The sequence below is a fragment of the Myripristis murdjan genome, chromosome 12 (genome assembly GCF_902150065.1).
Source record: "Myripristis murdjan chromosome 12, fMyrMur1.1, whole genome shotgun sequence".
In the NCBI taxonomy this organism is placed as follows: Eukaryota; Metazoa; Chordata; class Actinopteri; order Holocentriformes; family Holocentridae; genus Myripristis; species Myripristis murdjan.
Genome location: NC_043991.1, coordinates 29,226,824 through 29,249,859, shown reverse-complemented (window position 1 = coordinate 29,249,859; position 23,036 = coordinate 29,226,824). Strand labels below are relative to the sequence as shown.

General features: G+C 39.8%; 2 protein-coding genes across 4 annotated transcripts; one reads left to right on the top strand and one right to left on the bottom strand.

Moving 5' to 3' along the window:
• Positions 1-1,117: 1,117 nt before the first annotated feature.
• Positions 1,118-3,763, bottom strand: fam136a (family with sequence similarity 136 member A). Its single transcript, XM_030066062.1, has 3 exons — positions 3,450-3,763; positions 3,131-3,271; positions 1,118-2,355 (listed from the first exon to the last, which is right to left on the bottom strand). Exons 1-3 carry the CDS (start codon positions 3,534-3,536, stop codon positions 2,167-2,169), a joined length of 417 nt encoding a protein of 138 aa, XP_029921922.1. The 5' UTR covers positions 3,537-3,763; the 3' UTR covers positions 1,118-2,166.
• Positions 3,764-4,753: 990 nt separating this feature from the next.
• cdc37l1 (cell division cycle 37-like 1) lies at positions 4,754-22,179 on the top strand. Of its 3 annotated transcripts, none has more exons than XR_003929095.1 (9): positions 4,754-5,123; positions 6,976-7,311; positions 7,892-7,985; positions 8,936-9,051; positions 9,620-9,742; positions 11,606-11,773; positions 15,047-15,118; positions 18,943-19,290; positions 21,511-22,179. XR_003929095.1 is itself a non-coding variant. In XM_030065464.1 (8 exons), exons 1-8 carry the CDS (start codon positions 5,022-5,024, stop codon positions 19,057-19,059), a joined length of 1,128 nt encoding a protein of 375 aa, XP_029921324.1. In that variant the 5' UTR covers positions 4,754-5,021; the 3' UTR covers positions 19,060-22,179. The 3 variants fall into 3 exon arrangements, 1 of the variants encoding a protein (XP_029921324.1); XR_003929094.1 differs by having other exon boundaries at positions 20,755-22,179; XM_030065464.1 differs by having other exon boundaries at positions 18,943-22,179.
• The last annotated feature ends 857 nt before the right edge of the window (positions 22,180-23,036 follow it).

Below are 23,036 nucleotides of genomic sequence, written 5' to 3'. Positions count from 1 at the left end.
CGGCACATGACAAGTTATTGACACTGACATTTTTTGTTGTGGTATATCCACCACTGTTGTTGGCTTTTGTTTCAAGAAATTGTTTGAGATGAGGAAATCACCAGTGTATGCTTCTACTTAAATGTCCTACTTTCATGATATAATATCACTGTAGCGTGAACTTTTTACATTTTCCATAAATTTCACCCAAAAGCCAAATATCCCTAACTTTTTGTGAGAAGTGTAATTTAAAATCCCATCTCAAACCATCACTGCAGACTGGATTTACAACTTAGAAATAAGTTAATCTGACTATCTGGAATATACCTGACACCTGAAACATAACTGCATTGTAGGCTAATAAAAAGACTGTTGTTTCACATACCAGTAATACCTTTTAAGCTTTTCACTTACCTGACTGATTACATAATTGAATTACTTTGATCCAAGTTCGAAATTCAAAAGTTAACCTGTTTCTACTTGTAGTGTGACATTGGGAAAAATAGTAGTTTCATTCAGGTGTTGGGAATCCTTGACATTGCTTGAATCTTAATGTGGTATTTTCAAGGTTTGAAAAGTGCTTGGATTTTGAACAAAGTGATTGAAACTGCTTGAACTGGTAACTGCATTCACAGTGAATCGCTGTGTCGGTGATCACTTCAAAACTTGAAACTTTGTGGCGTTTTCCTTTGAATTTGTCTCCCTTCTTACTAAACACAATTTTAGTTGTTTATAGCAAATAACATCTGATTTAATGTGATGAAGTGAAGTAATCATTTTGAGCTATCCCTCTGTCTATAAATATATATGTAGAGAGTGAGAGAGATAAATATATAGATATGTATCTAGATAGATAGAAAAATATAACCACATATTTAATATACTACAATTTTAAGGTGCTGGAAATGCTTGAAAAGTATGCTTAAGTATGATTTTAAGAAAAGGTGGGATCTGGAGTGCAGTCACTGTGGCTTGGGCTTGTTCTTGTACAATTTTCTACATCGCTGCCATCTGCAAACATTTGTAAGTGATATGGAATACTGCACTGCAATCATTACAACAAACTGGATATTGATACGACTGGGAATTTCTTTCTAACGTGCTTGTATCAGTGGTAGTAATGCAGTCCCAAACCACCAACATCTAAAGTATTTTAATTTCAATATAAACAGATCTCATGACGAGGGAGGACAAGCACAGCACACACTGGAAATCTGACAGCAAGACAACGGAGACGGATGAGAGACACAGGTGGGAGGGGCCCGAGGAGTTTCAATCCAAAGTATGTCGGCATTTTATGCTTCTGCAAACCAGGGATATGTTGAAATGCCATGTTTTTCCTAACCTTAACCATGACAATGGCGACTAACCTTTTCCTAACCTTACCAATGAAAACCAATATTTTCTTAACCTAAACCATGACAGCGAACCTTTTCGTAACCTTACCCAAGTGGCTTTGGTGGCTAAAGAAGAGAACAAAAGTGGCTGAAGTAGCTAATGAGTTCATGTTCTCAGTTGATGTGACACTGAAGCAGGCTCCACCACACTGGCTATGAATTTTAGGTTACATATTTTTAGTTCAGAAAGGACATTTCAGTGTAGCTGTTGGTTTGCAGAAACATGAAAAGCATCAGCATCTTGTTTCTGGCGGCTGGGCTGAGGTTCATGAGATGTGTCATTGGCATGTTGTGCGTTTCCAAAAATTTGAACCATGAAGCGCAGGTTGACACTGCTGGGGCGTGCTATTAAACCTGCACACCAACCAGGCATGCTCTGTTCGTACACAGTTACATGACAGCAGATGCAATCTCTTTTTCTTGTTGCCATGCCACGAATAAACTGAGAACACTGTTGCCAGGATGTTGCAGCTCCACGTGTCAGGGGAGGTTACACAGATAAGTACAATAAAAAGTCTCACAGCGCGTTTGTTCATTCAGTTTGTTGAGATTTGTGAAATGCATGCCGATACCACTCATCCCCAGCAACATTCAGAGTAACTTGTCTCACCCTGATCACTTCACTAAGATACAGTACATCACATATTCTGTTTCACTTCATATTAAGCTGGACTCCCCCTCCTCCCCCCACCCTCTTTACTGACCAAGTCCACTAACCCTGCCTGCTGTGGTGTGTGGAATGGGCCCCGGCTGTCTAAAAAATGGACTGCAGCCATCCTGCTCCCGATCATCACTGCTGTATAGAGTCCAAATTCTCTCTGAGTCTGCGGGTCATGCTGGGGATCAGGTTAACGTGGTCGTCCACACAGGTACCCACGCACCGGTCCATCAGGGCCCGCACTGCTGGCTCCTTGGCCCCGGAGTCGAAGAGGTCTTTTCCCTTGTCATTGCAGTGCATTGTGCATCTGGTCAGACGGTCCTGGAGGAAGAGGAGGAGGAGGGCACATGAAGCCTGCTAATGACTAGGGCTGGGACAACATGTTCACCTCCTGATTCGATACTATCACCATACTTGGGTACCAATTCGATATGTATTGCGATTCTTAAGGATTGTGATTCAATATTATAACTCATTGTGATTTTTGTTTATTTGAATTCTCCTCTAGCTTGTGGCTGTAAAGTTTCATGAGGCTGTGATCCTAGAGGTCACTATAGGTCATTTAATACAGTGACAGCAAGTTTCCAAAAAATGCTCTCACTACAATGAAATGGCTGCTATGGGGGCGAACATCATCCCAAATGAATCAAATGTGGCTCATTGAATCCACAAGAGTCTCAGCTTTCCAGTCAAAGCCAATTTGATGCAACTCCAAGACTGTTTAGGCCCCAGTCTGCACAAACACACCATTTTACAACAGGCCACAAGAACACATGTGGACTGCAGGGTTTGTGGCCCAAACTGCATGGGATTAGCTTAAGGTGGGCATGTCTGCAAAGGGGAGAGCCGTGGCTGCCCAGAGAACCCATTTTCATTCACACATCTGGAGGTCAGAGGTCACAGGAAAATCACCAAAGCAGCCATGCCATTTTTTCCTTGTCAATTCAGAAAATAAAAAAAGAATCACAATACATAAAAGAATCTGTTTTTTTTTTTTTTTTTTCCCTCCACCCCTATTACTGACAGAGACAACAGATAACCTGACGTGGTCACAGTGGAGGACAATGCACAGTAATGTCAAGGTGTGCTCTCCCACCTGAAACTTCTCCAGCTCTGACGTGACCAGGCCCTGAGCCTTGGCCAGGGGTGTGTGGCAGCGCTCGATGCACTGGTGCACCTGGGACATGGAGTCTGCGGAGCGGTCACAGCACTCCGCGCTGCACTTGAACATGCGGCCCTGTGTGATAGGACTTCGTGTTAGTCATCCAGCTATGGATACATGACACTGAGGAATCCGTCCTTATAATAACGCAGATTACACCTTTACACGCAGACAATCTCACGATCTGCAAACAAACTGGTCGAAACGAGACGCGCTTTCATGCTGCACTCCACATGTTTACACAGCCACCTACTTGCATTTTGCGGATATGGTCCTTCTCCAGGCTTTGCACCATGTCTTCCACCACATTTTGCATGCGCGCCTGGTGTGCCTCTGCCATCTCTGCTGCTGTCCCTGCCCCGGCGGCTTCTAACTCAAACCGGCTCTCTCTCTCAGCTGCGACGGGCTCGTGCGGCGGCTCGGCGCTGTCCGCGGACAATTTGGATTTGTGCGATCACACAGATTTACATTACAACACGAAAAATAACTAAGGTCACCTCCGTGTAAGCATGGTTCCTGGCGACAATCACACCACTTCCGCCATTCTTCCGGTTCCATCAAAAACTTGTTCCGTTTTGTGTGGTTGCTATGCAGTATGACGTCATGCGAGATCTCCGATGTTAACGAAATTCAACAAGACTAGGGTTAGGGTTTTTTTTAATTCAATTTTTATTTTATTTTATTTTTTATCTATTTATTTTTACATGTTACATACATTTTTATTAAAATTGCTGTACATATACTTCGTTATAAAAAAAAACAACATTAAAATAAATTACACTCAATTACAATGAATAACAAATAATAAAATTAAGGGAAAGGGAGAGAAACAAAAACTTTCAAGATTTGCTAATTAGTTGTTAATTAATTACGTCTGAGTTATCTAATAGTTTTTGCCTGTTTGTGATTTCAGAGTTGTACATTTTCAACCGTAGTCAAATATGTAGTAAAATCAGAATAATTAAAAATGTACAAGGAGGATAATTATTTAATCCACATCATTTTACCTATATAATATTTAGCCCAAATTATAATAAAATTTGTTACATAAGATTCATCAGCTGAAAACCTGGGATTGTTAAACATGAGTGATACATGAGTGTTTGTGAGGAAGAAATGTTTGTCGAAATTTTTGGAGAAATGATTCTGTAAATCAAACCAAAAAGAAGTACTATTTACCAAGTACTATTTACCAATAATATCTTTAACAGGATAAAACCTGCGCACAAGCTGAAACATATACTCCTTTATTTTATTTAGAATTACATATTTATAAGGTAACAGGAACACAATTTTCCATTGTTTTCTATTTGAATATACCCATCTACACTCACATATGGAAAATAGTTATATATCCTCAAGATGATTTCTAATAAAAATATTAGTGCGTTTTCTAAACAACATAGACAGCTCATTAAAAGTGTGTGTGTGTGTGTGTGTGTGTGTGTGTGTGTGTTAGCGGATCTGTCGTGCTGTCCATCATTTACTCAGCCTGTAACTTCTTCGTTCAAAATATATTGCAGGGTTGCTGTCTTTGATCACGTGACCAAAGTTGTTTACCACGTGTTCGGTGTCATCCTTCAGAACGACACAGCGACTCTTTGTAAAACCGAGCTTGTTACTACGTTGTTATTTAAGGGAGCTGGACTCTTTCCGCGGTGCGTCAGTATCCCAGCCTGCTTTAATGGCTATTAAAGACTGCTATTTGGATTAAACTTGACCGTTGTAGACAGTTTATTTCAGGGTGCACAGTGTTTTTGAGACTCAAACAGCTAGCTAGACCGAGCAAGTGTAGGGCTAGCTTGCTAACGTTAGTTATTTACCCATGATGGAGTGGCTGGGCAACGGAGCTTCGATGTTCCCCGATGAAGAGCCTCGCAGTGACCCGGCCTCCACGGCGAGAGGCTCCGCTCATGTTTCCCAGCAGGTATTTACCCAAACATTAGCACTTGTTTCTTAACTTAGTTAGCCTTTGAATCCCGTACTTGGTGTGTTAGAAGTACTAGTATGAAAACAGCCAAGCCCGTTACAAGCTGATTCAACTCGGAGCATGCAAGTTAGTTAGCCTAGCTGCCTGCAGGCTTGTGTCCGGTTTTCTAAGCTTTTCCACGGCACTAATATCACCTTTCACCCCCGCAATTTCCCTGTCAGTCAGCTCGGAGCGGGCACCGCCGTGTCGCAGGTGGACAACAAGCGTCACAGCAGCAGGATTATAGAAACAGCGTGTCATGTTGCTTATGTTATGGTTAGGTGAGATTGCTGTGGTTGTCAAGTGAAAGCCAAACTCCACTTCTGTCAAATGCCAGCGTTTGCAAACTGTTATCGTCGTCAAATGTCTCTCTACAGTCCCGTAAGGAAGCTGTTGAGGTATTTCCGAGAGCTCAGCCTTGTGTGCATGATGGTGGATGAGATCAGAGGCCACAGTGAGCCACACACCACATTTCTCCATTCCCTCAGGTCCTGAGATTCTCAGGCACTGACAGCTGTGTGGAATGGCTGTTGATTAGAGCCGGCATCAGGAAAGCTCTAAGTGTGGCCATGGATAGATGGACACAACATTTCTTTATTTTTAGCCCCTGTCCATCCCACCCTGCGCCAAATACAGCATGGCCTGGTCATGATAGGCGAAAGCTAATATAGTTGGGTTGTGACTCAGAATGACTGGGGATATTCTGGGTGTTTCTTTCATCTCAGAAAGTTGGAAGTGTTTTCCGATGGTGACTTCACTGAAAGAAAAGGTTAAGTACAGTCCTATTATATACAGTGCACATGCATAAAACAAAGTTACATCTATCCTCTACAGTTTATCAGATGATTATCTCTGGTTTTATGTCATTTTGTTTGGAATATTTGCTCCAGCTCTTTCTTCATGCTTAAATTAAGTCACCTGAGGGTCTCCATCTTGTTCAGAATGTAGCTTGATAGGAATCTAACTGGAGACCATATAATCTCATTTTTAGCATCTTTTTCTGCAGGCTACAACTAAGATATGAAATTGATTTTTTTTTTATTTTGTGTAGAGCACAGGGCTAGATCCCACTTCTCTTTGAGCCAGGGTGGAAGGTCCAATCCTCAGGCAGGACACTGCTGATTGTCCCTGCGTAGAAGAGGAAGTCATACTCTACCTCCAGATTATGCAGGATGCCCATCCCTGGTCCAGACTCAAATGTAAAATGGACTGTGTATTAGCCAGCAGGACAATAAGACTGTGACACACCCTACCTGAGGAACCTTTAAATGTTGTTTTCATCAATGTTTTTTTCTGTAATGTGTTTTGTACCCCCCTTATTTATTTTACTACGTCTGTTTTTTATGCCTTCCTGCAAAGCACTTTGTAAATTTGGATAAGTGCTATTAAAGTTATTTACTACTCCTCAGCTCCATCTTTTTGGAGATTGCGCCTGGATAAGCACCAGCCAAAAAAGGCTGAAATGTTATTTTTGAAGACCCTGTTTTTCAAAGCTCTGGGCAAGGAAAATGAGTTTCCTACCCTGGTTTGCACAATGTATGACAAGCCTGGATCTTTCTCAGTAAATGTATATCATACCTTTCTAGTCTATCGACTGCTGAGAGCTCCTGGCAACATATGCATCAAATTAACACACTGCTGTTCAGTGTCAGCATGCTCTCTGGAGGAGCGGGGGGTTGAACCAGAAACTTCCCATTTACGAGCCAACCGTCTACCTCCTGAGCGATGTCACCACCCTGTTGTGTTGGGAAGAATAACTACTCACTTCTGACTTAAATCGCTAATATTTCTTCTCCCTCTGTTTCCCAAGCTCCCTTCCCCTCTCTCCACATCCCAGCCACCTCAGTCAGCATCGTCCCACCTTAGTGATAGTGCTATTGCGTCTCTGTGTCAGAGACAGCAGCGCTGTGTGAAGGCCTCTATCGTGTCCAGCTGGAGGTTGGCTGAAGCCCAGGACCAGCTATGCTCTCTTGGGGTCCACGGCTCCGAGTCCCTGGAGCAGGAACGTGCCCGGACTTTGGCTTGCCCCACAGAGCTCACACACATTGAGCAGGAATGGCACCGCAAGGAGAGCATGCTGGGAAGTCAGGACCCCAGCCACAGCCCTGTCCTTGGAGCTGTCGGAAGTTGGGATGTTTTTGATAAGGTAACTGCAAACAGTAGGGCTTTTTTTTTTTTTTTTTTACCACAACTGAGTCATCTTTGTGACATATAAGACAAAAATGTAAAATGGAATAAAACCTACTACAGGACTCTCAGTGTCATGATAGAATGATTGTGAATGATGATTGATGCTTGTTGTTAAGGTAAATGTACAAGCTGTGATTGTGCTGATAGGATATCATGTTCATCATGTATATCAGCAGACACTTCAAATATTTCTTGAATTAATTAAGCACCAGGTTGTCAACATATGGTTATAATTTGATAGCCACTGGAGTAAAGATCAGCTGGTTAGATTTTGACGGTGATCTTGTTATATTGTACCTTAAGCTCTAACTGTTATGCTGTGTTCATATGCTGGTGGGGAAAGGCAGTCACCAGGATCTGCCAAGTTGGCATCGCATGTGAATGCAATGCTGTTTAGCTGCATCTAATTTAGCACAAGTAATGCTGTGTTGTATAAGTAGTCTAATACAGCATCTCACTGAGTGTTTGTATAAACCCACTTTACATTGACAGTGTGCTATCTTTCAGTCAGTTCATATCTCTTCTCTTTCTTGCAGAGCATTATCAATGCCCAAAATAAATCTGTAGAAATGGATCAGGACAAATGCAAAACATTTCTCCAGAAGTATGAGGAAGAGCTCAGGCATTTCGGTAAGTGCGATACCAAATCAAAAATGACTAATCACTTTGCTGTCAAATTAGTGGTAATAAAGGACGTGTTTACTTAATTTACAGTAGTGATAAAACAGATCATCTTTTGAAACAGGTTCACTTGAGAAGAGTGGGTATTGTAAATGTATTTTCATTGATTAAAGTCTCATGCAGAGCATCATGTAAGATTGTTACAGGCCAGTTTCTGGTGGGATTAATGGTTACAAGACAAACCAGCTACTGGTATTCAGCAACCTCACAGTCCTGTGTCAGTTTGAATCCCAGTGTGGTTTAAAATCTGCAATTTGTTTTGTCTAAAATTACCAAAATTTCTCAACTTCCCCTTATTGTGTATATTTAGCCTTTATTCATTTTTTAGTTAACTTTATTGTATGTTTCTACTCTTGCTGCTGGAACACCAGAATTTCCCTGGTTGGGATCAATTAAGTATATCTATCTATCTATCTATCTTTCTATCTATCTAACAACTCATGTTGAAAAGTATGAGGTGTAAACAGTGTACAAGAGTATTATTTAACTCTGTATCTTGAATAAATCATCAAAATCACAAATGTTTAACATAAAAGATTATGTTATCCATGTTGTCCTGTAACATTAATACCATTTGGACAGAGTTGTGTCCATCTGTTTGAGAGATGAATGAAAATTAGACTGAGCCCAGACTTTTTAGGAAGCCCATCTTGTTGCAGCTCATAGAATTAAAGAGAAAAGTAATCTAAGATTATGGTTTTGGTCATTTGTACAAAAAATGACAACACATTTCAGTTTGGTTGTGTGCCCATTATTTGTTAAAACTTGAGTTATGAGTTATGACCCAAAATTATCATTCAAAATTAAGATAGCTAGCTTGCAAAACAAGCTAGGTTTTGAGAAATCATCACTATCACATTAGCATTAATTGGTAGTTCTGTGCTTTATGTGTTTGTCAGGCATGTTGCGGCGATGGGATGACAGTCAGAGATTCCTGTCAGACTTGCCTCATCTCATCTGTGAGGAGACATCCAACTACCTGATCCTATGGTGCTTCAGACTACAGCAGGAAGGGGTTAGAAAGCACTTGAATGTTTTTCTGTGCATACTGGTTGTGGTTAGATGTCCAAGAGACTGAGCCCCCACACAGACTTACTGCACCATATACATATTAATATCATACAGTGGCTGATTTTAGATTTTTTTTTTTTTTTTTCAAATTCAAAATAAATTGGTCAGCCACCCTCAGATAAGAGTGTGGGCACAGATGCCTCCTTATCCCCAAAGGGTCTTAATTTGCACATCATTTTGAAACTAATTTGAAAGTAACACAGTATACAAATGCTTATGTGTAGAATCCAAGTACAGAGTCTTCCAGTGTGGGATCAGACATATTTATGTATAAGAGTGCCTTGCTACAAAGACAATATTTTTTTTGCCAATTATTTATGATTATGGGCTTGTAGAGCCACTGTTTTGAAACATGGCATAGTAGAAACAAACAAGAAATAAACAAATAAATGCATCTGAAGATTTCACTTTTATGTTCTGATTGGCTCAAGTGGTTTATGGCTTGTGGTTAAGAAATTAAATTTGTGTCCTGCTGAGACATACAGACACTCTTTTCTTTTTGTCTCTTGTAGAAAGAGGCACTGATGGAGCAGGTGGCGCATCAAGCCGTAGTCATGCAGTTCATCCTGGAGATGGCCTCCAACTCCCAGCAGGATCCCAGAGGCTGCTTCAGACAGTTCTTCCACAAAGCCAAAGTAAGGCCAGTGTTGTTGAATAGCATGCATCTAATCAATAGTGGATGTGGAGTAGAGTGTGGATTGAGCTTCATATTTTTGTCCAAACAAAACCTGAGGCGGGAGCACTGAGCCCTCTACCATCGTAACATGGTGATTTAAAAGCCACCACTTCAGACAAAAGAAAAAAAAAAATAATTCCGGTGTTTAAGTATTATTTATTTATTACCTATTTGCAGGGATTTCTCTGGGGAAATGCGGAGGCTCAGAATAATCTTAATTTATCCTGAGGAGACGTAACATGTTTGTTCTGAATGTTATGCCTCCGTAAATTCCTTTATGGGAATTCAGGAATTTTATCATTATAATTATTTTCCTGTCACTTAGACTTATAAATAGACAAAATGAATGGAGGAAAATGAGGGCTTTGCAGAAACAAGAAGAAGAGAGGACATTGCCCATCATTTGTGGCATGCTTTGAATTATTTCCGTGTATGAATGATATTGTGAATGACAGAGCTGCCCATGTATAGAGATTTTAGAAACAAGAGTACTGCACCAATGGTATACTGCAGGCAGTCCTTTCTTTGTATCCTCCAATGTAGTGTATTTTATGTTTCGTGCATTTAGTCTTTCGTTTTGGTTGTTTGCACTCCATGCCAACAGGGGGCGATAACAGTTATGATAGTGGTTCTCACATCACCAGTGCATTTTGTTTGGTGTGTTTGAACGGCAGTGCAGGCAGTAGTTCTTATTCAAATTAAATACAGTATAAGAAAAAAAATGAAGACATCTCATCACTGACCACATAGTTAGGTTAGTGTTGAGAGTAAACAACCAAACTCACACACACATCAATACACTGCGCTGATTATTGGCCTACTGTCAGATGTTTGGAAATTTGTCAACAGTTTGCCACTAAATATATAATTTGATCCTCTCTTTTCGTTGGATTATTTCTGCTTTGGTTGTGTTTACTTATTTTTGGCCCTGTGTCAGCTAGTAAGCCACATTCTACAAAATGCAGAATGAAAATGTTATTATTTAAAAAAAAAAAAAAATTGAATCTGTCAGTTTTATAGTGGAAACAGGGCCGTAAAATTCCTGTTAAACAAAATACTGAATGTCAGAGGACAGATATGCCCAGATGTCTTTGTTCCCTGCAGACTAGGCTTGGATTATACAGACTTAAAATAATAACACTATATTTCATGATAATTTGCGTTAATGATGTTCAAGACAATATGGGAAAAAAAAAAAAAAAAAGACACAACAGTGTTTCCCAAATAGGAGGTGGTGGGGGTGGGGGGTTATAGTTGAAGAAATACAATAGCCCATATTTTACTTCACCATCTTAAGTCTAGTTAATAGTAGTTAATAGTAGTTAACAGATCAAACCAGTGGAAAGTTACATGGTGCTGAATAACACTTCCTTTGTCTAATAATCTATCATAGAGTGGCATTTATAGCGCCATAAAAGTAATGAATTTTGATCCCCAGTTCTACTAATAACATGTCTCAGACTGTATCTGGGCAAACCAAAGTGCTAATGGTGCTAATGGGAAACCCTCAGTGGGTTTAATTATATTTTGGCAGCTGTTAATTTACCTGGGTGGTGTAGAAAATACTGAATTGATTCCTGCTTGGTGTGTTGTTGTGGTGAGAGAACGCTGTAGGCTGTGGAGTATGCAAATGCATCAACATGTCATCATCCTGCTATATCACTGATATCATGATATGATACTTTGTTTTTTCATGTACAAATTTATACCGATATTATCATGAACAATATGATATGGCACAGACCTACTGCAGACAAGTGTTTGCCAGCAAACATGTAAAATTGGTCCTAATATTTCTGCCTTCTCCCCTGTGTATTTCTAGGCAGGACAAGAGGGCTACCTAGATGTCTTCCATACAGAGCTCGAGGCCTTCAAGCACAGAGTGAAAGAGTACACTGTCAAGTCTAAAGAGGATACACCCAACGACAGCGAGACTGTCAATACACGCTGCAGACTTGATCCCAAAGAAGTCCTTGAATCTTTACCTCCAGTAAGTGTTGTTGCTGAAGGTATTCATGACTTACAATCTCCTGTCTTCTCTCAGTGGTGGATTTGAATGAGACCTGTTGCCTGTTGATGGTGAAATCTTTGTGTAGGTTCACTGAAGTTTATATCAGTAAGAAGGTATAAAGATGTACATAGTTTAAAAGCTACATTCACACATGGCCGTGAATTTGCATAAAGTTTTTGATCTTGTCAAAAAGAGACCATTTTAGCCTTGTGTAATGACTTTGCTGGCAGTGAAGATGATGAATGCGCATGAGGCAGGCTGTAAGTGAGGAAAAACAAATCATTATGTTCAGGATGTTTCGTTATGGCTGAACATGGAAAAATTGAAGCGAATGGCCCTGATGACTCCTGACAAGCATACATCAAAAGTCAGATATGGCATTTCATCTAAATTAAGAAATAAATACAGAAAGTTTGCCATTGTTTTTCAGTGGTGCCAAATCATTTCATATAAACTTAGCACAAAAATGAAGAAAATTTGTGTTTAATAGATTATGTCTTTGTTGTAACAATGCTCACTTCAAATAATGCTGCAACTTGGTTTTGCAGAACACCAGCTTGAAGTTGCCCTATCGCACAGGCCCTATCCAGATCAGTCAAACGTGACATGCTGATTCTTGGAGCAGACACCTACTGACCACTGTAGCACTGTAGGCCCATGCTCACAGGTGCTGCCAATCAGGTGCCTGATTGGGGTACCAGAAGCTCAAAACAAGAGTCAACAGCAACAGCAGAATAAGCTGTTTGGCATTGGCAGAGAAGATTTGGCAAATTTTTCATGGGCACAACTCACATACTCAGCTCTGCTGCTCATCCCACAAATGAATGTTCCTTACAAATGTGGCTCCAAAAAGGTTTTAGAGCCACTGGCTTTAAAAGGGGGATAAACAGGCTTTCCAACTGTATAAGATTTATTGCCAAGAAGCATTGTTACAACAAAGAAATAATCTACCAAACACAAATTTCCTTACTTTTTGTGTGATGTTTATATAATATGCAATACCCTATATAATACAAAAGTCAAAAGTCTTGGGTTAATTTGTTGTGTAAAAGTAGTCATAAATGATAGATTTCTACAGCTATTTAGTCTTCCAGGAATATTATGTATAGCACTGTGAGCACAAGAAATAAAATGACTTAAATTTAAATTAAATAGTAATATGGACAGGATAAATCCCCCCTAAAACCTTGAGTATGTTATGCACAGGTACAGAGTACTGTCTTTTTTTTTTAATTAATCTACTCTTGCGATCATAAAAACATTCCAGCATGATTAGAATATTTATTTTTGCTTTCCCATCCCTGTAATGTTAATTGTGACAGTTTCTACATGCATACACCATGATTGCAGACATTAAATTAGATTTAAATGAGGTTTGCCATACCACTTTAGGCAGGCCTAGTGATTTTCAAACAGCGTAGAGAAAACTTAATAATTTAATCATTGAAGGGGACTCATAACTGTGAATGAGAAAGCGATACACACATTTTTGCACATTTTTGCAGAGTCTCTGCTCTCTGTAGTGATGCTATGATCCCCTCTCCCGTCAGGTACATCCCAGTCAAGCCAATCAAAGCAAAACACTAAAAAAAAAAATCAAATGGAAGAAAAGGTTTCATTTTACTTGATTACAGATTGAAATTTATAAAACAGACACATTTAGATCTATCCAATGTTGACTTTATTGTTAAGCTTTTGGAGTAGCAAACCTTCATCAGATCAAACCTGCATTACTTAATTACAACTTAAATTTAGCACTAAGTAATCATATTTGGACATTGCAGAAAATGAAGGATGTGCAAATGTGCGCACAAATGTGTCAAGATATTGTTTCTGCATATTTGCATCATTTATATATGAGAGAGTTTATAATTCATTGTATTTGCATCATTTACAATAGGAAGGTTTGTAGATGAAGATGCAAAGCTGCTTGTCAGTGTTTGTGTCATCATTCCATCAACCCTTCCTTTCTTGGTTCTCATTTTCACACAGCAGGTACAGTGGCTTGCAAAAGTATTCACACCCTAGCCTTTTTCCTATTTTTTGCATTACAACCTGTAATTTAAATGGAGTTTTATTTGGATTTTATGTAATGGACCTACACAAAATAGTCCAAATTGGTGAAGTGAAATGAAGAAAAAACTTGTTTAAAAAATTTCTAAAAAATAAAAACACTGAAAAGTGGTGCATGTATTCAGCCCCTTCGCTATGAAGCCCCAAAAATGACCACCAGAAGTCACATAATTAGTTATAGACCTCATGAAATGGACTTTTACCTTCTTGATTTGATTTATTTGTTGTTGAAACAGGATGTTTGGGTGGGACATGGTGCAGGGAATGATCATTCAAGTGCAAACCAACAGGATCTCAGTTTGGGCGAGAAACACAGTTTTATTTGAAGGGACAGGTGGATGAGAGAGGGTGTTGAAAGATTTATGAAGGTTTCATTGGTGCCTGCAACACCACAAAGCAAACGACAACATGAAGACCAAGGAACTCTCCAGATAGGTCAGGGACAAAGCTGTGGAGAAGTGTAGATCAGAGTTGGATTATAAAAAATATCCCAAACTTTGAACCTCCCCCGGAGCATCATTAAGTCCATTATTAAAAAATGGAAAGAATATGCCACCACAGCAAACCTGCCAAGAGAGGGCCGCCCACCAAAACTCACAGCCGGGGCTGGAAAGCACCACAGAGGAGAGTGAAGTATCTGTCCATCAGTCCACTTTTTAGCCGTACACTCCACAGAGCTGAGCTTTTTTTTTGTCTTATTTATTGTTTGTTTCACAATGAAAAATGTTTTGCATCTTCGAAGCAGTAGGCATGTTGTGTAAATCAGATGATTCCCTCCCACCCCAAATACATTTTAATTAGAGGAAATAGGAAAAAAGCCAAGGGCACTGTATTGACAAAGATGGTAATTTTGAAGTTAAAATTTCATGTCTGCACAAGTGAGCATTGACTGCAGCAACATGTTTTTCCTCTTGAGCCACAGACATCAGGGTGGGCAAGCCTGCAACATGTCAACAACCGTTACCATAGCAACCCAATCTGGTACAAGCCTCAAAGCTGTTTTACTTAGAAGCCATGGATCACGAAGTTATATGCATCAGCAGCCCATATCTCTCAACCTTCCCCCTCACAAATACCAAATAAGAGCAAATTGGAGTATTTGCTGCATTTAACTATTTGTGCACATGACACTAGAACTGGCAAGACTTAGTAGTAAAAAAAAATGTTATCCATTCGTAGGAACTGAAGGCCGGCTTCCAGCTCCAGGATATGCAGATCTTACACAATGTTCTCCGCACCATGAATCCACAGGTATGGCTGAATGTTACAAAATGTAAATTTGATTACTTTTGAAAGTAGGTTTGGATGATATATGTTTGAATCTATCTAGTGACAATATACACTCAGTAGCCACTTTATTAGGTCCACCTGCCGTAAGCATGATCAAACATCTCTACAATCTGGTCCCTGCAACAGCAACAAAAGCAAGCAAATGAATTTAAAAAATCTAATAACACACATGTGATAGTGCTTGGTCACGGTCTTCTCTAAGGTCCCACGCTCAGTCACAAGCCAACAAGAGATAAGCATTTATACACTCAGTAGCCACTTTATCAGGTCCACCTGCACAATCTAATACAATCCAGTCCAACTGTTGTGCCATAAAGTTTCCTTTCCTGCTGCCTATAATGCTCAGCTTTTCTGTCACAGTAACAGAGGTGTTCATTCAGTTCTGTGTTTGGCATTGAGATCATAGTGCTGCTGTTGGACTGGACTGCATTTGATTGAGAGCTGTTTCTAATATTCTGTCCCCCTTCTTGTATATAAATAGGGAGGACAAAAAAATAGAAACACCTCTCAATATAATGTAGTCCAGTACAAGACCTCTGCAAACTACAACCTCAATAATAAACATAGAATTAAATTTACACATTCTGCACAATGTCAACAAAAACTGAACTTTATAAACTTTCTCAAAAAAAACTTTCGTAGAAAGTAACTGGTAAAGGATATTACTTTTCCATTTTAGAAAAGATAGATTATTGCAGTTACCCCCAGAGGCTGTAAGATGGCAGCCTTGAGCCATTACTCCATGCTCCTCCGACAGGTCAAACAAGAAAGTACTCAAGTGTGTGTGTGTGTGTGTGTGTGTGTGTGTGTGTGTGTGTGTGTGTGTGTGTGTGTGTGTGTGTGTGTGTGTGTGTGTGTGTGTGTGTGTGTGTGTGTGTGTGTGTGTGTGTGTGTGTGTGTGTGTGTGTAAGTAAGTAAGTAATTGTGTGTTCTCTTTCCCAGTGACTTCACAGTCACTAAAAAAGGTGTAGTTACATTTATCTTTTCAGTTGGCTCAGTATAGTTCTATATCATTATATTTGGAGCAGATTTTGTATCTATATAGCTATGAGGAAAAACATCATCATTAATTCTACTGCATATTTTGTGATATTCTGTTTGTAGTTAAAATTTTTCCTCACACTGCAGGCACAAAAATTCTGTCTCTGCAGTCTCATTTTTTTGTTTAGCCTCTGCATTTTAGCTGATGCAACCGCAAGACACAAGTTGACAACAGATGTTTTAATACTGTGGGAGACACGGTGGGAGGGAGCACAAGTGAAAACAGTTAGATCATCAGAAAGAACTAAAACTGTGGATAAGGGGATCTAAAAATCTTAAAAATAGTAGTAGAAAAGTAGTGAAGAGCAGTGAACAATGGAAGGAGATGCACATTACAGAATTATAGAAGGAATCACCTTAGTGGCAATGGACTTGACTTTATCATTTTATTCGATGCTAAATGGATGTTTATATAGCATCTTCTAGTCTACCAACCCCTCAAACTGCTTTACAATGTTTGCCTCACATTCACGCATTCACACACACACACACACACACACACATTCACACACACTGATGATAGAGGCTGCCATGCAAGGTGCCACGCTGACCATCAGGAGTGGTTAGGGTTTTCAGTGTCTTGCTCAAGGACACTTAGACAGGCTCTCCGGAGGAGCTGGAGGTCAAACCAGGAACCTTCCATTGGGTCCGGACCAAATTTAGAAATTATGTTTTGGTTTGGGTCAGCTTCTGACGTGTCAGCCTTATTTTAATGAAACTCTAGTGTAAAATACCCTTTTTTTTTTTTTTGAATAATAGTACCATCAGCTATTATGATCTGGCAAGTCCCTCGCAAAAAATATTGCTTTTAATTACAAGAATGCAAATGATTGCATTATTGGCAGATAGCCTTCATCAACTATGATTCCCTGGTGAAGGTTATCTTATTATTATTTATAATCTATCTATATCTATATCTATATATATTTATTATCTATTTATTATCTATATATTACATCCTAGGTTAATATACATTCACACTGTTTTTCAGACTGGAGGGGAAGTGGTGATTCCTTAAGAGGCCGAATCAAGTCAGTTAGTTCCTGAATCCCAGTACCGGGCATCGGGTTCTGCCACTTGGTTCTTGGTTTCGTGGTTTCATGCTAACTCTCCTTATCTATACAATCATGTATATACTTCAATTCCATCTGTATATTTCATATTCATTACCATCTGTATATTTCACATCTCATATCTCTTTTCCTTAGGTTAGCCCTTATTGTATATTTTTTGTTTTAGCCTTTATAGTCTTTATTGTATATATTTAGCTTTTATTCTAAATTATTTAACTTTATTATATGTTTCTACTGTTGCTGCTGGAACAACAGAATTTCCCTGGTTGGGATCAATAAAGTCTATCTATCTATCTATCTATCTATCTATCTATCTATCTATCTATCTATCTGTTGAAACACGTTATGGACACACAGGAGTAATTGTGCCAGTCCACCAGCTGTATGAGTTGGAGAAATGTATGAAGGTGCCCCCAAAGGCAATCAGCTTGGCCAGACTATTTTTATATCTTATTGCTCTTGGTTTGAAAATATCAAATCATGAAGCCAATTCAAGTTTATTGTTATAAAGCAGCACAGAAGCCAATTTTATGAGTGCAGATCAGATTTGTGTTCTAGGCATGCTATTGATATTTTAATTAATTTTCCAAAAGTCACTATATTTTTGAGTGTTGAGTATTTATGTACAGTTCCAAACTACAAGATAATAGTAAATGTGGCAGCCATGTTCTTTTCTCTCTAAATGTCCCATCTTGGCAGCTCTCAGTAATTCTCAGTCATTCTCCTATTATTACATTTCATTATTATGTTAAGCTGTTGCATGGCGTTCTACCATCTGTGCTATTCTAAAATTTCCTGCATTCTTCATCAAAATTTCAGAGACCTCTGGAGTGTTTTGGTTGTAATGGTGCCGTCAGAGAAAAAGTTTCATCACCCCACTGTGAGGGAAAAAGAGTCACAAAATGCATTCAAATGAGTTATATAATCTTAAAAAAAAAAAAAAAAAAAAAAAGTTGAACTAGTGGTCCACACCAAAGAGACTGAGTGACTGATTTCTTAAATAGTTACAAAATTAAAATAAAGGCATCAGATTCCCCAAAATAGCACACTTCACAAAGCTCTTGCACTATTTTCAAAAGCTACAGTGCACAGTGTGTGCAGAGATCTTTAGAATGAAAGCTCTTTGTAAGAGTGAAAAACTGAAGCCCCCCTCCCCCTCTGTTGGCCCCATGGTCTGACTGGCTGCCAAACAGCTACTCGGAGAACAGAACCACCTCCTTTTTCCCACATAGGAAAGATCTCTAGCCAGAAGGATGAGCTCTTGTGGTCTCATGTGAACTGTTGGTCATTGCACATTTCCTCACACCTGAGTCTCAAACTGAACTCAAAAGCCAATCAATGCTCCTCACTGAAGGAGCTCCTCATAAATGTGTTTCACTTCAAGCAGAGAATGTTGTGAGTTAAGGATAAAAAATGTTTCTCATTCAGCTCATATTTGAGTAAATGACATGTTGAGGAGACAAACGCAGAGTGCAGTTATGTAACCTTGTAATCCTCTGTCTAGGGTCAGTAGGTTAATCCTCCTGGTGCGCTCTCTGTCTCCTTCTTTGTCTCTCTACCTCTCTGTTCAAACCTGGAGTTGATTTTGATCGGTGTATGCTCACTGCCACCTGCGAATTGTTTTAGTCCCCTGAATAACTGTGACCTCCCATCTCTCTGTGCCTCCACCAGGTGGCAGAGTACCATGTGAAGCGCTGTTTAGAAGCCGGACTATGGACCAGCACAGGGAGGTGGACAAAAGACGATACTACAGAAACAGATGATATACGCATGATGGAGACATCCTAGCAAATGTGGGGTCAGCCCCCCGCCTTCTTTCTCTCCTTTCCGGCCCTTACCACAGTCCCCCCCATGACCACAGGAACAACCTGAATTAATAAGCCCTCTTTCTACAGCTGACCATGCTGACAATGCCAGTACAGAGCAGGGATTAATAAAAGCATGATCAGTTTTCACTGGCACTCATTTGTCAACTTTTGCACCTCATCTCATGTTCAGACTGCACAAGAGAACCTGCAGGTAACCATGTACCTCTTAACAACAAACATCATTATTATTATTATTTTGTAACTTGGTTGATGTCTGGCGAGTTGCTTCCTGCAGGATATTTGCTAATGAAATTATGGGTTGTGCCATAACCCTGGGTTTAGTAATGGAGGATAAGAGTTCTATAAGCCTGTCTTCAGATAACACTCTTTCATTTATCCCTGCAAATAAACATCTGTTTTTGAGAGGTAAAGAGCTGACCAACCTAAGTGCGTAAACTAGATGACAAAAAAAAACAATGAACAGTTTCTCTGGTTAATATTCAGTTATTACTGCCCACCTCTGAAATATGACCCAGGGTGGTGGACATCTATTAGTATTGATATTAGAACGTTGCTTAACGTTTAGAGGGCTATTAAAACCCAGTCTCACGCCTCTGTTGAAATTGTCTTCAGCGTAAGGCCTTTGATAGATTTTGAGCTAGTTACTTCACTCACCGCTGTCATGCCAGTAACCAAAAGTGCATTCCTCGTGGTAATTTGAACTTGTATTCGCAGAAAACACAGCTGCAAGCAAGCAGACGAGAATGAAATGACAGCAGATCTGTACAGAGACGCTTCCAAGTCAATTCTGTTGCTCGTTGTGCAGGTCACACTAAGTGAAATGTGGCTGACACTCGTGCAAGGTGGATATATGAGGAATGGGAACTGGAATTGTTGTTTAACAAGATCTGCATCTCAGAGAGAGAGAGAGAGAGACTGATAGAGAGAGAGAGGAAAGGCAGGGGAAAGAGAGGGGATGACAAGCAGCAAATGGCTTGAGATGGGATTCAAACTCAGGATGCTGTGGGTTGGACTCAGCTTTAACAAGTGGGCTGTGCTCTTATCTGGTGAGCTACAAGGGCACCTGATCAGTGGCCATTTACTCTCAGAACAAACAGAAGGTGCAGTCAGCAGCTCGGCCTTGTCTAGGCGGTTGGGATAATCAGCTGCTTGACATGTTGACATGTGTTTCCACTCCGAGTTGAGCCATGAAGCCGTACAGAGCTGCCATCCTTTTCCCAAGTACAGCAACAACCTAAGTTGACAAGAGAAAAATAGATAGCCTATCCTATAACCCTGCTTTACCAATAAAGAATGGGAATTATTGCCAAGGTAGTCTTACTGGCTTTTCCTTCAGGCTGAATAATTTGTTAGAATGACACGCACCAAGGCCAGCGCGTACGTGGCCGTGGGAATGGCGCTACATGAGGAATAGCCTTTTGGCCATTGTCCTGCCTGTTTGTCTTAGTGAAGGCAGGACAATGGTTGATTAAATGTTTTAGACAAAATATTTTTCAGTGTTGTCTGGAGAGAGGCTTATAGTAATTATTAAAATTCGGAAATTCCAACTAAAACGTAAACCTCCTCCATTTGTCATGCATAACAAGCATCTTTGATGTTCATATTTTGTCTGAATAGTGCATAACTTAAAAAAATCATGTGTAATTTCCCCCAGGGCACAACCGACCTGTGAAGTCAACAGAGGTGCATTTGGCCACACTGTTACCAAAGTGTGAATGGGATTTCCAGTTCACAGAAAACAACACCATATTCAACATACACTTACAAGGAATTTCTCTTGTTCACTTGGCTTTTTCAAACTTTTCTGTACTTGAAATGATTCAGGCTTACAGAACCATATTGGACGGAGTAAGAAGAGTGCATACACTAATGTACCCATCATTTCATGCTGGGTAACCAGTAATATAATTTATTGATAGAGAATGCACCTAAGTAGTGATGCAAATTTGCATTTTGTGAAGGGCAAGATCAGTCCAGTTGTTGGCACAGCTTGTAAATGACACAAATAATCCATATTCATGTAATATCTGGATGTAGGACTCATGGTAATAGCTGTGTGGGCAAACAGCTAGTAGGTAAAGAGAGGCAATAATACTTGTCATATTTGGCTGTTATACATTATAACCTCTTATTAATCTAAACTAATAAGGTTTGCTCCCTGATCATTTATTTCACTCAAGAGCTGCAAGTTTCAGCCAGAAAATGTAAAGACCGCTCAGTGCAGTTAACAAATTGTTTTTCATCATGCCAAATGGTTATTGTGGCATTTGCACTGGTGATCTTCCGTCTTTCCCTACATACAAGATGGACTTGGTCTGGGTGGGTTTTTTTTTTTTTTTTTTTTTAGGTAGAATGGTGGGCCAGACTGGGGCTAACTCCTTTTTACCAGCTTTCCATCTATTTTACACAGAATTCAAGCTGGATCACTACCGCCAATTTCCTTCTACAAGTGCTCCATGTAAAGACTGCTGTATATCATGTGTTGGCTAAAGTTCTTGGTTCTTGGATCAGCACTTAAGTAGGAGAAACAAAGCACCAGTATGGAGGGGGGAAAAGGGCTGCGCTCTCCACAAACAGACTTTTATATTTGTATGTAGAGAAGATATCTCTACATCTGAATGTCTCCTGCACTTTATATTTCTCTTTCAAAACAGAAAAGTGGTTGAAAAGAGGCAGAGGGGGTATTTCTGAAGCACTTGACCTCATTACTCTTCCTTAATCCATATCGCTTTGATTTGATTGAAAACTTTTTTTTTTTTCATTTACAAGCAGGCCTTAGATGAGCTTGTGTTTGAATTATGTGACATTTCGTTTCAATGTTATTCTTTTATTTTATTTTTTTAAATTCTGGTGTTTCCTGACTTTATCTGCCACAGTGTTCAAGGGAGCTTGCTCTGATTATTAGGCTTCCACCTTACTGGCCCCTTTAGTGCCCTCAAAATTCAGAGCCAAATCTTTAATGCTAGCAAGCTGAAATCTGTGAAAATCTGCTGAGCAAGATGATCAATAAGATTTATATTGCAAATTGTGGAACTGACTATCTCCTGGTGCATTAAAGTACACGTGGTTTCGACTTAAATCGTGTGTGATGCATTGTTGATTCTGGAGCGCAGCCGGATGGGATGGTGGGATGTCCCACCACTCAGTCAATTTTTTCAGAAAATCAAGACTGAGTACAAGCAGCTTCTACCCTGTGGTACAGCAAATGTACTCAGAAAAAACAAACACTATCATAAATAAAACTCTATCAGGGGTGGTGTTGAAAATGAAGCTAGTAGTACACTGCATGGGCAAAAGTATTGGGCTACACCTCTTAATCACTGAATTCAGGTGTTTCATTCAGTCCCATTGTCACAGGTGTATAAACTCCAGCAGCTAGCCATGCAGTCTGCCTTTACAAACATTTGTAAAAGAATGGCTCGTTCTAAAGAGTTCACTGAGTTCCAGTGTGCTGCTGTGACAGTAATGTAACAAGATGCCACCGCTGCAACAAGTCAGTTGGTGAAATTTCTTCCCTCCTTGTTATTCCACCATCATCTGTAAGTGGTATTATTGCAAAGTAGAAGTGTTTAGGAACCACAGCAGGTGGCAGCACCACGTAAAGTCACAGAGCGGGGTCACTGAGCGCTGAGGCTCATAGTGCGTAAAAGTAGCCAATGCTCTGCTGACTCAGTAACTGCAGAGCTCCAAACCTCCTCTGGCATCAACATCAGCACAAAAACTGAGCGCCGGGTTTCCATGGCCGAGCAGCTGCACGCAAGCCTCACATCACCGAGCACAACACAGAACAGAATGGAAAAGTATCCAGTTGTCATTTTGTTTTGTAATAAATGCAATCAATGAGGTGATTTGTAGTATCAGTTTATTACAAATCATATATACATATTCATATCAGAAGAGGTGATGTGTTACAAAATATTGGATTCAAGTCATTAG

What these genes read in the sequence shown, in the direction of transcription:
- fam136a (XM_030066062.1), bottom strand. Translation starts at nt 3,536, where the DNA reads ATGGCAGAGGCACACCAGGCGCGCATGCAAAATGTGGTGGAAGACATG. An exon ending in ACCATATCCGCAAAATGCAA is followed by an intron (nt 3,272 to 3,449) that starts GTAGGTGGCTGT and finishes CCTATCACACAG; the next exon opens with GGCCGCATGTTCAAGTGCAG. An exon ending in CAGAGCTGGAGAAGTTTCAG is followed by an intron (nt 2,356 to 3,130) that starts GTGGGAGAGCAC and finishes CTCTTCCTCCAG; the next exon opens with GACCGTCTGACCAGATGCAC.
- cdc37l1 (XM_030065464.1), top strand. Translation starts at nt 5,022, where the DNA reads ATGATGGAGTGGCTGGGCAACGGAGCTTCGATGTTCCCCGATGAAGAG. An exon ending in TCAGACTACAGCAGGAAGGG is followed by an intron (nt 9,052 to 9,619) that starts GTTAGAAAGCAC and finishes TGTCTCTTGTAG; the next exon opens with AAAGAGGCACTGATGGAGCA. An exon ending in AGTTCTTCCACAAAGCCAAA is followed by an intron (nt 9,743 to 11,605) that starts GTAAGGCCAGTG and finishes GTGTATTTCTAG; the next exon opens with GCAGGACAAGAGGGCTACCT.